Source organism: Alligator mississippiensis, chromosome 2 (assembly GCF_030867095.1).
Source record: "Alligator mississippiensis isolate rAllMis1 chromosome 2, rAllMis1, whole genome shotgun sequence".
Lineage (NCBI taxonomy): Eukaryota > Metazoa > Chordata > Crocodylia > Alligatoridae > Alligator > Alligator mississippiensis.
The window spans coordinates 113741368-113754874 of record NC_081825.1 but is presented as its reverse complement, the minus strand read 5'-3'; the positions used below and the strand labels follow the sequence as shown (position 1 = coordinate 113754874).

General features: G+C 39.7%; 1 protein-coding gene across 1 annotated transcript in view; it reads right to left on the bottom strand.

Annotated features, from left to right (window-relative positions):
• The window catches only part of SCLT1 (sodium channel and clathrin linker 1), an 84381-nt gene that overhangs the window by 30261 nt on the left and 40613 nt on the right, over positions 1–13507 (bottom strand). Inside the window, exons 11-15 of the mRNA XM_006258436.4 lie at positions 12983–13160; positions 7917–8015; positions 3269–3340; positions 2166–2240; positions 1379–1524 (exon numbers count right to left, since the gene is read on the bottom strand). Coding sequence (XP_006258498.1) covers positions 1379–1524; positions 2166–2240; positions 3269–3340; positions 7917–8015; positions 12983–13160 — 570 coding nt within the window. The remainder of the gene's footprint in view (positions 1–1378; positions 1525–2165; positions 2241–3268; positions 3341–7916; positions 8016–12982; positions 13161–13507) is intronic.

Genomic DNA, 13507 nt, shown 5'->3' with positions numbered 1-13507 from the left:
AATAAGCTAACAAAGCTTCCAAGTGTTACTTCCTTCACACTATCTGCAGGAAAACCGTGATGTAAAATATAGGGATTTCAAATTGTTATCTAAGCAACAGCCAAATAAAACGTAATGTAGTCCTCCGTGGGGCGTTCAGACTATCTGACATGAATGGTTCTAGAATGAAAACTCACCTAAGACAATTTCCTTCTCTTAATCCCACAGGGAAGAAAAATGATTCAGTCTATTCAGGGAGAATTAAAATGGAACCTACAGATTTCTGAAGGTATTTTGTTCCATAATGCTTTTTACCAAACTCCACATCTACTTTGTCAGGTAGGCAACTTAAAATATTCAGAAAAAACTATACACGGATGACCCTTCTAATAGATTCATAGAGAAAGTCTGAAGGCTTCAGTGAACCTATCCTGTTGCTCTACAAACTATGGGAATACTTCCTTTAGAGGAAAAGTAGATTTTTTTTCCTCTGCCGCCAGCTCAACTGTTTCAATGTGCATCTTGACCTATCCTCTGTCTCCTATTTCTGAAGCAGAAAAGGTCGTATCCTTCAACTCTTTGTCAGAGGCCAGAAGACTTTGAATTTAGTCATTTTGAAGAGAATAGCCTTAAAGCCAATTGATACAGACACATTTCTCCCCTACTGGGGGAAGAAAAAATGGTAATGAAGCAAGAGACTGTTGACTAAAAGGTGAGTGTACAAGAGAATAAGGTCACAAAGCCATTAGAGGAAAAAATGTACTCTTGTTACAGATGAACCTTAGGAAGAAACAACACTTAGCACTTCACAAATCTTGAAGTGCCAGAAGGCAGGTCACAGTGCTTTATAGGGAGAACTTATTTAAGGTAGAGTGCTACCTTAAATAATCCTCTGGCAGAGTTTTTGAGTAGTTGTTAAGAAGAGGAGGTGACAAGGCTGTGAGAAAAATAAAAATCTGGAGAAAAATACTCTTCTTCAGTTGTTCAGTACAAAGAACTTAATCTCAGTACTGCAAGTGTAATATCAAAAAGGAACTAACCTAATTTACTAGACAATAATTCTAGTAAATGCAGAATGCAGAAATTCTTCTGCATTTTTTACATAAAGTGATTTTTCCAAACAGATAATACTGCATATTAAGATTATTAGTTACAAAATTGACTTCTATTTTCTATTTTCTCTGTCTTATAGAACAGTTCTTATCTTGTCTTGAATTCTAAACAATGTTATTCCCACTTATATTACTACAGTAATAATGCTGTTAAAATTAAACAAGAATAACAGTAAGAAGCCTACTACTCTTCTTCCTGCTGCTTAAGAACATTTTATGCGATGACACTTTGACGATTAGGTGGAATATTTAGCGAAATCCTAATGTGTAAGACATCAGTTACTCACTTCATTTCCAGACACTTCATTTTGTTTTGTGCTGACTGCAGACTCAGTTGAAGGTCATCTTTTGCACTTTCTGCTCTTAGGCATCTTTGGTGCAGTTCCTCCAGTTTTCTGTAATCATATTCATTTCCTTGGTTTTCACGGTATATCTGTGAAGCAGGCTTTCATGTAAATCTCTGATTTTAATCACATGAATGGCTATCAGCATACTATTGCTGTCTTTGTTCCATGAAGTTATAGTAGCTAAAATAATGGGATTTCCATCATTACAACTGCTACTAAGATAATAGTTTTATAGATCTTGCAGTCAGTTAATTTTCTTGATACGTGGCTTAAGTTTCAACTGCTGCTCCTACTTATACTCACGGGATTATGTTAAACATTTTTCTCCTACTCCCCAGTTTTTACACTTCTCAAATATTTGTAAACAGGTTTTACTACTGTTTGTCATAACCTGAATGAAGCTAACAGGAACCTAATGAATATGTTAAGCAGCCATTTAGTGGTTTAGGAATATCATCTCACAGCCATTGCTTACAGTTTATTTACTACATCTCTAAAATGGAATATGAAATCCATTTTAATTTTAAATCCAAACCCTGAAATTAAAAAGAAAAATTAAAAATAAATAAAAATCTAAAAAAGACAAAACACAGGCATCATGGTATACTGTTCACCTTGCTTTAACAGGTATTACTCAGGAGAAAAACAATAGTAAAATATATCATAAGCTAATTTAATAAAACAATAACAAAAAATTGAAGTGCAAATGTGCAGTTTTCTTTCTTACCTTTTCGAGTTCTTCTTCCACTGCTCGCTTCTCTCTAATAGCCCGTTCTGTTTGACTCTGCTTTTCTCCACATTCCTATAGAAAACCAAGCTATTTTTGTAATCCTTATTAATTCACTGGGTACTATCTAATTTCTATACTGAATAAGACAGGGGATACTTAAATGCCACTATATGAAACTACTAGCTAGAGGACAGACTCCAATGTCTTATATACAACCAGACTAACAGAAGTTTTTTTGGATGCAAAGGTTCTTATAAACTACAGTCTGCGAGTGTGTAGATACGGCACCAAAAGGATCACCTTACAGAAGCAAGAAAATAGTTCTGGAAGACCCTGTTGTTTTAGGTATACACTTTTCTATATCAAATGAAGCACTCCAAACCAACTGATTTTCATATAATCAACAAAAGGTAAACATTAAATCAAGTACTACTTCTAAACAGTATTTCAAATTCCTTACCCAAACCAATCAGGTGCAAAACTGTCTAAGTTGCAACTGTTTTCTACTGACTATTTTTCCTCTTTGTATCTGAAATCAGTCATACCCCTTCTGCTGAATCTTTAAAAAAAAATGCCTCTTCATGGAGAGATCAAAACTGAAATATTTCAGTCCACATGAAGACTGACAGTTATAAGCAACTGAAAGAGGCTTGTAACAGGGATCCAAAGATTCCTGTTACTTTAAGGGGAAAGTGCAGCAGGCAAACCTTGCTGCGTAGGCAGGCAGCTGAGTAGGAGGTAGCTGCGCTGCAAGAAGCTGGCTGTGTGAGGCAGATTCCAGGCAGCCTGAAAGTTATGACACTGTAGAACAAGAGTAGGAAGAACTGTAACTGTACCCTAATTTATAAAAAAAAAATAAAAATAAATAATTTTTATAATTTAAAATACATTTTCATTTCAAAAACAGAACTGGCATTTCACGGCTGCTGACAACTGACATCTAAAATATCCAGCCCTACTGAGGGTCTCAAACAACTTGTTCAAGTCTCTCTAGATTTAGAAAAGCAATTAGATAAATACAAGAGAGAACATATTAGAATATAAACAGGAATTGAAACATTTTGATGGTAAGGAATATTTCAACAAAGTCTGGACTGTACCATTTGGAGAGCAGTAAGTTCTTCTGATAGTCGAGAAATCTGTATATTGTACTGTTTCCTTGCAGCTTCTACCTGCAATTAAAAACATAATAAAAACAAACAAAAAAATTTAACCCACTCTACATGAGCTGCTTTTCTGTCGTGTGAAATATATATGGTACTGGAATAAGGAATTTTCACCAGTTTCCAGACAGGAACGTTTTGGAAACTATTTAGAAGATATGGCCTACATTTATGAATGGTAGTATGAATAGTAATTAACTTTTGTCAAGGAGATTTTAATAACAAATTGCCTCTATGAAAGGGAACTGTGACATCAAAATAACCAAATTACAGTTAAAATCTATTGTTTTTTGGTGATCAGAAACATAAAAGGCATTTTATCACTATATGACACTTCTGAATTAAGGAACAGTTCTCGAGTTTTTGGAGGGGAGAAAAAGATTTGAACAGCATGTAACTGAATTTGAATGAGAATTCTGATGGTAAATATAAGTATATGTAATAAGGGAGACAGCAGTAACTATGCATGCATTTTTAATAATCTATGAAAACTAGTTATCCAAATAGGTTACATATTATGTGAAGTCTTGTGAAATTATTACTGTTTGCCTATGTTGCTTTAATTCAGTGGGAACTGTTGGAAAAAACAAATAAAAGAAACCTACACTAAAGTAGGTTTTTTCTTTTTTTGGAAAGTAGTTTTGCGAATGATTTATAACAGGTGTCTCATGAAACCACATCATCTGGCCCCCAGTGCTGACCCTGGGTCACAAGTTAACCCATGTCACAGATGGTGCATGCTGGACTGGCCCTGGGACCTGCACTGCACATAGCATGTGCTCCAGGACTGCACTGCATGTAGCTTGAGGCCAGTCCAAGACAACTCCTGCATGTGGATCCTGCTTTGGCTGGTCTGGGATACCACACCAGAGTTGCTGTGTTCTCCGTTCTGGTTAAGTGCTGTACTGCCATTTACTTTTGGCTCTTCTGTTGGGATTCTTTCACTTTCTTCTAAAAAGTGGTTCTTGTGTGTCCAGATCTCAGGGGTTAGGGTGAAGTCCAAACTCTACTGAAATCAGATGTTTTTCAGCTGGCTTCAGAAAGTCAGCATATCACACCCAGTCTCTAGAACTGTAGCCTGACATACGCTCTTTTAAGGTAGTTTATCCCTAATTTCCTTAGCAGACAACCCTTCCTTACAACAGTTCTTCAGTTCAGCGATCATTTGTCACTGAAATGCTTTCTTTTTTACAGCATGCATGTGCATACAACACTTTTCATGGAATCAGCAGCAAGACTAGATGTGTTCATGCAGTTTGAAGGGGAAAAAATATAACATTTTTTCAGTATTCATGAAAGCAAACATAAGATAATACTTGTTAAAATTTTTGGGGGAAAAATGTTGCACAAACAAAAAACCTGAAATTTTAATTTAGCTTTTACTTCCAAAGATGCATGCTAATTCACCAAGGTACAATGTGCCCTAATCCTATATTATGTAAAACGACAAAAAATGTTTTAATATGTATGCAAGACAGCTCTTTAGCTCTGAGCAGTAACTCAGTGTTGCAACCAGATGAAGTGCTGATGGTCCTACTATCTCAGTGCTGAGTCTTAGCACTAGCACTTGCCATCTACCTTCTACCTGCACTGCAAATGCAGTATATCAGATTTCTATGAAGCACAGCAGCTTTTTGTGCCTGCTTCTAGTAGCTAACCAAAAGAGATCAGAGATCACTTTTAGCCCTATTTCTCTAGTCACAACTGACAAGAAAGCCTGATGTGTCACTCCAATCTTTGGATACAAGTAAAGTAGAAAGGAAAGGAGATTTGGAAGGAGAAAAGAACCTGGCATTCTTGCACAGAGACTTATCCTGAATCAGGGACAGAGACTGAACTGAAACAAAGCTTCAGAGCAATGGATCAGAATATGGACTTTTTGTCATGTCACTGGCAACTTTCAGATTAGATGATTTAAGTTTATTGCCCATCTACACTAACACATGCATGTCTTAGAGGGAAATCAAGGTTGTGAAGCCTATATTCTCTGATAAACTCTTTTTAAAGGTAACCACATTTGAAATGGGAACAACAGCTGTTGAGCACCCTCAAAGAAAAGGACTGTCTATTATCATTACAGATACAGCAGAATTGGGGAAAAAAAATAATTTCCACCTCTTTTCATAGGTGGTAATAGATATAATTGCTCACCTGCTGACAAATGTCAAAAGGGGACTAGCATGAGTTAGTCCAAAGACCAGTTAAAATCTAAGATTGTAAAGATTGATTCAAGTCAGTTTATGAACATTTCTGCATCTCATCTTATGAGTATATGTTCTAGGATTGTGGCCTTTTGGTTTTAGCCCTTTTCAGTGAAATCTAGTTGTATATAGAGCAAACTTTTAAAGTAATGCCATAGAGATGCAATAACTGGTACAGGAACTTTCATCAGAACTTGTAACTTACCCTGTGCACTCAATAGGCATTCCAGAGGGAACTCAAAATGCCCCATATTCTTAAATTAATCATAGCTCTTTGTGTCGATCTCAATAAAACAGCAGGTCTGAGGTAGTAACAGCCAATGGAATTACTGAAGAGAATCTGACTCCATTTTAAGAGTCCATATAAGGGCTTTTTCTTACAATAGTACCGACACAGACAGCAACATTTTGGGTCCCTGGGGCATCTGTAAGAATCCGTCATGTGTAATAAGAGCACTTTTATGCTCTGTCTTTGCCATCTAGACACTTAGTTCTGTACATCCTTGTAGTAGCTATAGTATTAACACACTTGCAACAAGACTGTTATCATTGATCTTGTACAATCAATTTTGGGGGATGTAAGAAACACTTGGGAAAACATACCTATGTATTATCTTGCAGAACATCTCCATAACATGAAAGAGTTTAGAACAATATTTATGTATTTAAATCAACATAAGCTTTTATCTTGTCAACTTATTAGCATGAACTAGCCCTTTTAACTTTATAACCTCCAACAAAGTAATAACTATCTGCCAAAAATGATGCAATTAATGTCCTACCCAACATTTATGCAAGCCAACAAAATACAGTTTTACTTCAATTAGAAACATCCTAGGCTATTGTTTGGATAATTTTTACATTTGTAAAGTCTAAATTTTCTGAAACAAAAATCTGTTTACATGCTGGTTTATGTTTGTCAATTATTACATTTGATTAAGTCCTGTCAGTATTTAGAAAGAGAAAAATCAATTGATGTGGCAAGGATATTTATACTTTTACACACTTAGAAAGATAAGGATCAGCACCTTGAACTTCATAAACACAAGCAAAATGCAGGACCAGAGACCAGCAATCATTTTCATGTCTGAGTTTATTACTTAAAGTATATTACATGCTTTAATAAAACATCAGTTCAGGGCTCTAAATGGGTCATCAGGGTTTCACACTGGCCGATCCACTTGCAGGATGTGGGCTTTATTAATTTTTTTGTTCACTGGTGGAACCATTATTATTAAAGTGAAGAAAATATGAGTACGGTTCCACTTGAAAAAGCAAATATCTTTCATTTATATTATACCACATTCCTGGTATTCACGATACAATATTAGCAGCAGATCATTTACTATTACACACACACACACACACACACACACACACATATCAGGCATTTTAAATGGCAAGGGCAGACATGGCAGCTGAAAATGATCCAAGATACTGTGGCTTGCCTGGCCCTACCAATCAATTCTATATTCCATCTGAAGAAACATTCACAATCTTCCTTCGAGTCACTGCAAGACCCATCTTTTAGACAAACACATCTCAGCAACACTACTACAGAATGACCTGGCACCACCAAATACTGAACTGAAGAAGTAGGCTAAAACTCTTAATTTTCACTCAGCCATTTGGTGCACTGGAAGTGTGATTCTGTTTAAGATATGGATGATAGCAAGAATTATGGCATTGTGTACTTCAAAAAGCACTGATACAGTATTTTATGTACAATATACATCTACACATGATAAACGCTTATGAAACTGTAAATGCTTTTACAGGTCTTGTACACATTTCTTCTAAAATCCTGTAAGTAGATAACTTATTTAAAGTTTAGACTGAAAACTACTAGTTTGCCATATGAAATTACAAAAAGGAGCCTCATTTAGTTTCTAATTGAAGATACTGCTTGTCGGTATGCTTACTTTCTTAAAGCAGCTAGAATCAAATACTGTTAAAGATCATCAAATGCGAAGTAAAACATAAACCCAAACCTAGATACAAAGCTTTTAATAATAAGTACTAAGACAAAACAAGGGCAGAGTTTATAAGCTTTTTCACAGAGAGAATATCTGGAAAAATAGCTTCTGATCAGTTTCTTATTAAATATATATGTAATCAGATATAGAAAACAAGTGGCATGATCAATATGCCTCCAGAATTTTTTTTGTTTGTTTTTCAATTTCTTCTGTGAGCAACTATTCATATGCACATTCCAGTATATGTGACACAAAGTATATGGAAGAGCAGACTTGAACCAATGGAAGCTATCCTCAAATAGACTGTTTAAATCATTTACTTTTTTTCTACGTATTGAAAATCTTCAGAATAAACTCTAAAGCAAGCACTGGAAATTATGCAGAATATTTTACTATAAGATAACTTACTTCCTTTCTAGTTCTCGCAGCAGCATCTTGTACAAGTTGAGAAACTGCTTCTTTCATATTTTCTATTTCCTCTTCTTTTTGCTTCTCTCCAAGCAAGGCCTACAGGAAACAACAACCTGAAATACTGTAATATTAACCATCTGTAATATTGTTAATGCTAAAAAATGCCATTTATTTAAAAAAAAAAATTCAATTATGATAATCTCATTTCTAGTAAAGAGAAAATGAATGTGATGGAATGCTGAATGGCATGAGAATTACTGTTCCATACTAAATTTTCATAAGTATATAAGATATTTAATTTTCTAGGCTAAGTGAACTCGGGCACACACACACTTGAACATCAAGTGTATGCCTGTGAGTCAATATAGTGCAATATATTGATGTCTAAGGGTGCTGTAGCCTGTACTCACTTGAAAACAGACTTTCAGACAATTGCTGACTTCTTTACCGAAGCATACAATAAAATGGGACTGACAATTAACATTCACAAGACTAAGGTCCTCCATCAACAAGCTCTTAGGGCACCTATACACATTCAGAGAGGCTGCTCCAACGCATTGTAATTCCAACATATCAGAGGAGACTCGATTAATCAAGCAGCAGACTCCAGCATCATGTGTAATCACATCCCCATGCCGAAAATCGTGGCAGATGTGCTTTAAAATAAAGCTGGTCCAACGAGCATTAGTTAAAGCGCCCCTAGTACCACTTTTCAGAATAGGAATGCTGTGGTAAGAGCAGAAAACAGGCAGCAGCCAGGTGCCTAACGAGGGCAGCCATTTTGGACCCAGGCGTATAAACTAGGTTGCAGTTTGCTGCAGGAGGAAACATCAGGCTGAAAGGCTGCTCCAGCCATAGTCAGGGAGGTAAGTGCAGGGACTATGGGATGGAGGTGACCCCTTGTCCTGGGTAAGACATAAAACTTCACCCTGCTGGGGAAGGGTGATCTGGTGGGGCTCCTAATGGCATGGGAGTCCCTAGGAAATGCCAGGCCAGTTACCTCCCTGGTGAAAGGCAGGTTGGGGCACCTTATAACTCCAGCCCCACATCCCTGGTGGTGTTCTAATGAGCAGGGGGAGCCCAGGGCTCGTTAAGGAGCCCTAAGGCAGAGCTCAGGCTGGAGGAGGGACCTGGGAGGTGTGAGAGAGACCCTGAGTGAGAGGGGCGACGATTAGAAAGACCCTGAGTGAGTGGGGCCATGAACACAGCAACCCCGTGAGTGGGGGTGAGTGAGGAGGCCCAGTGGGGGCACAGTGGCCCAGTGAGGGGCTAGGAGCAAAATAGGCCTATAGCTGTAGAATTGCTCAGTCAACGCTCAGGTGAGGGTAGCAGGAGACACCCAACAGATTGTGCCAGGGCTGACAGAGGCGAGGAGACCTAAGCCCAAAGCTGGGTGAGGCCGGGCGAGATGAGTGTGGCCCTGAGAGAGGGCAGTGTGAAAGAGGCTGGGTGAGAGCCAACAGAGTAAATGGGACCCTAGTGAGAGGGGGTGGCATGTGAAGAGAGAAGAGCTACAACTGTGTGCCCAGTTTACTTTAGCCATAGGCCCGGAGAAGTAACACCAGAGTAACATCTGCAAGGCATGGGACCCTTGGAGGGGAGGTAAGAGCAGATACTAGGCCCTTGTCAGCAGGGCGAGTAATGGGTAGCCTTCCACGTTAGTAACAACTCTCATATTTTTCCATTAAGGCAAGGCAGGTGAGTGGTTACCCCAGGAGAAGGGTAGCTGGCGGAGCCTGAAGAGGAGGCTACCCTGTTACAGATGCTGATACATATGCACTGATACACAGATACTTTATTCAGAAAGGCTCTTGGAGCCAGTCTAATTAAAGCACCCCTCCTCCTGTTAGCATGTCTATAAACACCCTTAATGAGCAGTCCCCAGCTCTGGTAATTCAGATGTACAGTGAGACTGGAAAACACTGAGTATTTCTGGTATTTTGGAAACCTTCTCTCGCAGAAAACTGACACTGATGAAGAAATCTAAATGCAACCTTCAGACACCTGAGGAAACAGGCATTTAAATTTTGTGACAGCAGGCCAGCTTGGAAGAATGCAATATCAACTTGCGGGAGACTATTGCCTGGGACCACCCCAAATGGAGGAAGAGTCTGCTGCAAGGATCTCAGTACTTTGAAGCCTGATGGTGACATGGGAGAAAAGTGACATACAGAATTCTTGAGAGGAGGAGTTGTGAAGGAGCCTCTGAAACGGAACTATATGAAACACAGAACATGCGTTTAAGAAGGAGGCAAAGGGAAGGAGGATGGAGAAATCTAAGAACTCATTGCTATGTGCAATAAACAGTTTATAACAGCTACAAAACGAGCAATATCTGAGTCAGTCTCTGATCATTCTGCTTAGTTATTTACTGTTTTCATTTATTTCAATCATTGTACTTAATTTCCTGTTACTATCATTTTTTAAATTCTTCAGGCCTTTTGTGGATCTCACTTTTGTAAGCTCCAATTTCTCCAAGAAAAGATGCTACCTCATCTCCATGCCTTAAAAATCTGTTACTTTCCCAGGAGAGACACATTTTACATCATCCTGATGAATGGAAGCTCACTGTTCCAAATGATTTTTTTAAGTAGTGTTCAAAACCAGAAATCAGAAAGCATATATGTTATTCTTTACATTTTGGTTCTTTGTTCTGTTTAATTCATAAAGCTCAGAACAATGAATCTCTCTCTCTCTCTCTCTCTCTCTCTCAGCATTATCAATTAGCTGGATTTTACTATTTCATTTTATTCTCACAATAGGAACATACTCATCTGCTACTTTCAAGAATGCCAGATGTTTTACCTCCTATGCCTGTTCAATTAGTGTTTCAAATCTGTACTGCAACTACAGTAATTTTACCAAACCATTTATTTCTGGCATAATGCTTTGTAGAATATTTGACTGTGGATAGCACTGAATGGTCTGCTGAACTGGATAAAAAGATGTATGCTGCTATAGCTCAGATATAACAATCTTAACATTTTCTTAAACTCTGTACCTTTATGCATGCCATCAAAATGAGATTTTACTCTTTGGTGACCCTTTCCAAATTAAACAAGAAAAGAATAATATGTTTTTCTTTCTAATGACTTTGGGAAAAAAAAGTTTTTAATTTCTTCTTTTCACTCTGCTTCTCACATTGGTTTTCCCTCTTCCAGGCTCCAAAGGCCAAGTTATAGGGGTCAGATCTTGCTTATCAGGAAATGAGGACTGACAACTCCTAAGACAATCAGCAACAGCTGCACGAAAGTAGCTTGTGGCTATTCATCCTCCAGAAGAAAAGAAACTAGCTAGGCCAGGGAACTGCAAACAACAGGAGTAGAGAATATTCCAGATGTTGGCGGATACAGGAGGAGATACTGGTATAGCCACTATCCCTTTCCTTGCACCCTCTAATATAGTGATTCTGAACCAGGATGCCAGGGCATTCTGAGGTGCTGTGTGATCTTCTGAAGGGTGCCTGTGAGGTGCAAGGAGATAAATACTAGCTCAGGCTCATTCCTGCCTTGTCATTGCCTGAACCCTCTGCAAGAAGGTAAGTACTGAAATAAACTACCTCATTTTTATATGCTTCTTCTGGTTAGAGGAGCCTATTTCAGGTACAGGTAATGTGTTCCATAATGGTAACTATCTAGACTTCATTTGCTGATTTTTACAAACTAGTATCTTGCCAGCAAACATACTTCAAACTACTAGCAGTTTCCTGAACACCTAGTTTTCAGAAAATGGGTCCTCTGATATAACTGGCCTACCCCTGTCGGACGGTCTGATGAATAGAATCATACAGTCTAGCAGGGGTGCACCGATAAAGATTTTCTGGGCTGATACTGATGGTTGATTATTGACCAACCATATCAGCTGATACCAATCCAATTGCCGATATGCAGCCCGGCAGCTTGGAGAAAAGCATCTGGCTGGTAAGGCTGTTGGGGGGGGAAGGGGCATGGGGGAGGCAGATCAAGGACCCCATGGTGAGGGAGGGGGTGGGGCTGGGGCAGGCACTGCACAGCCAGTGTGGAGTGGGACTTAGGACAGAGCCATGGCCAGCTTGTCCATGGGGTACACAAGGGGGGCTCCCACTGCTGCGTGCACCCTGGGGGGGAGGTATGGAGGGCACATGCCCCCAGGTTCTGTGTACGGGGCGAGGGCGGGTGGCTGCCATGGGCTGGGGGCTGTGCTGGGCACTTCCTGGCCTGGGAGCTGAGCTGGGCCTGCACTCAGGGCTGGTGGGGATGGGGTGGATGGTGGCTGCACTGGGAAAGGGGTTATGGGGTGAGTTACAGCCACCCCAAAATTCACCATGGCTCCCCTGTAGCCTCCCCTCCCAGTGCTGCCACCACCCACTGCAAACGCAGCCCCTGCCCAGCCCCACCACTGGGAAGAGCCTGGGACAGCCCCTGGCCCTCAGTGCACAGCCCGCCCTCGCTCTGCACACAAATCCAGGAGGCATGCACCTCCCCATGCCTCTCCTGGCGTGCGCACAGGAGCTGCCCCCTCTCCTTGCCCCCCACACCTCTAGACAAGATGCCTGCGGCTCTATCCCATGCCCTACCTGAACCCGGCTGTGCAGCGCCTGCCCTTGCCCCAGCCCCTCTCTCCCTCACTGTGGGGCCCTTGATCTGCACCCCCCACGCTCTTTACCTTCTCCACGCCCCTTCTCTTCCACAGACTTACCAGTCAGATGCTGTGCTCCACGCTGTAGGGCTGCACTCTTGGTGGTGTACATGCTGCGCCTGTGCACATGCATGCAATATTTATCGGCAACATTATTGCCAACATCAGCCAAAAATGGCGGTTGCCAATAATGTCAATTTTCCTTTTATCGGTGCTGATATGATATGGACCAATGTACTGGTGCATCTCTATAGTCTAACTAAACTGGTGATTTTATGCTGGGTCATATCCATACTACAAATTTTAATTATGTTGTAACAAGATCAGGAGAAACTGCATTGTAAATGAGTTCCATCTGGGCTGTTTTGGTAATATAATCTGGCACCTAATAGCATAAAGTAGTAAGTAGTCTAATAATCAGGAAAGTTCTGGATCCTGTATCTTACCTGATTTTTTTGTAGATTAGCTTCCTCTAAGAGCTGCATGCTATCTCGGACTTTTACGATAGCATCATATTTCTCTTCTTCGAGATGTGAACATTTTGCCTGTAGCTCTCTAACTTGCTTCTCAAGGGCTGTTCTTGCTGTTTTCAATTGTTTGGCATCTTGAGTGGCTACACGAAGTCTGTAAAGACACAATACCTGCCGCTTATTAACAGAACAAAATTTACTAAAAGCTATCTTATTTCTGAAGCCTGTTTTGCTGATTTTTGTATAAAACCTTTCAGTTGGCCATCCATACATCACAGAAAAACAGAGAAACAAGTTAATTTTGAAGAAATGGCTGCAACTGAGAAAGGAGCTGCTACTCTGAGACACCTATGCTGGGTTGCAGCGATCCACTATAATTTGCTAACTTTTGTTGTTTGTTCCTGACCCTACAGTATAATCTTCTGTATGTGACAGTCACTGCAAGGGCAACCAGTTGATGTCACACAAATTGGTCTAACATCTGATGTTAAACAACAGAAA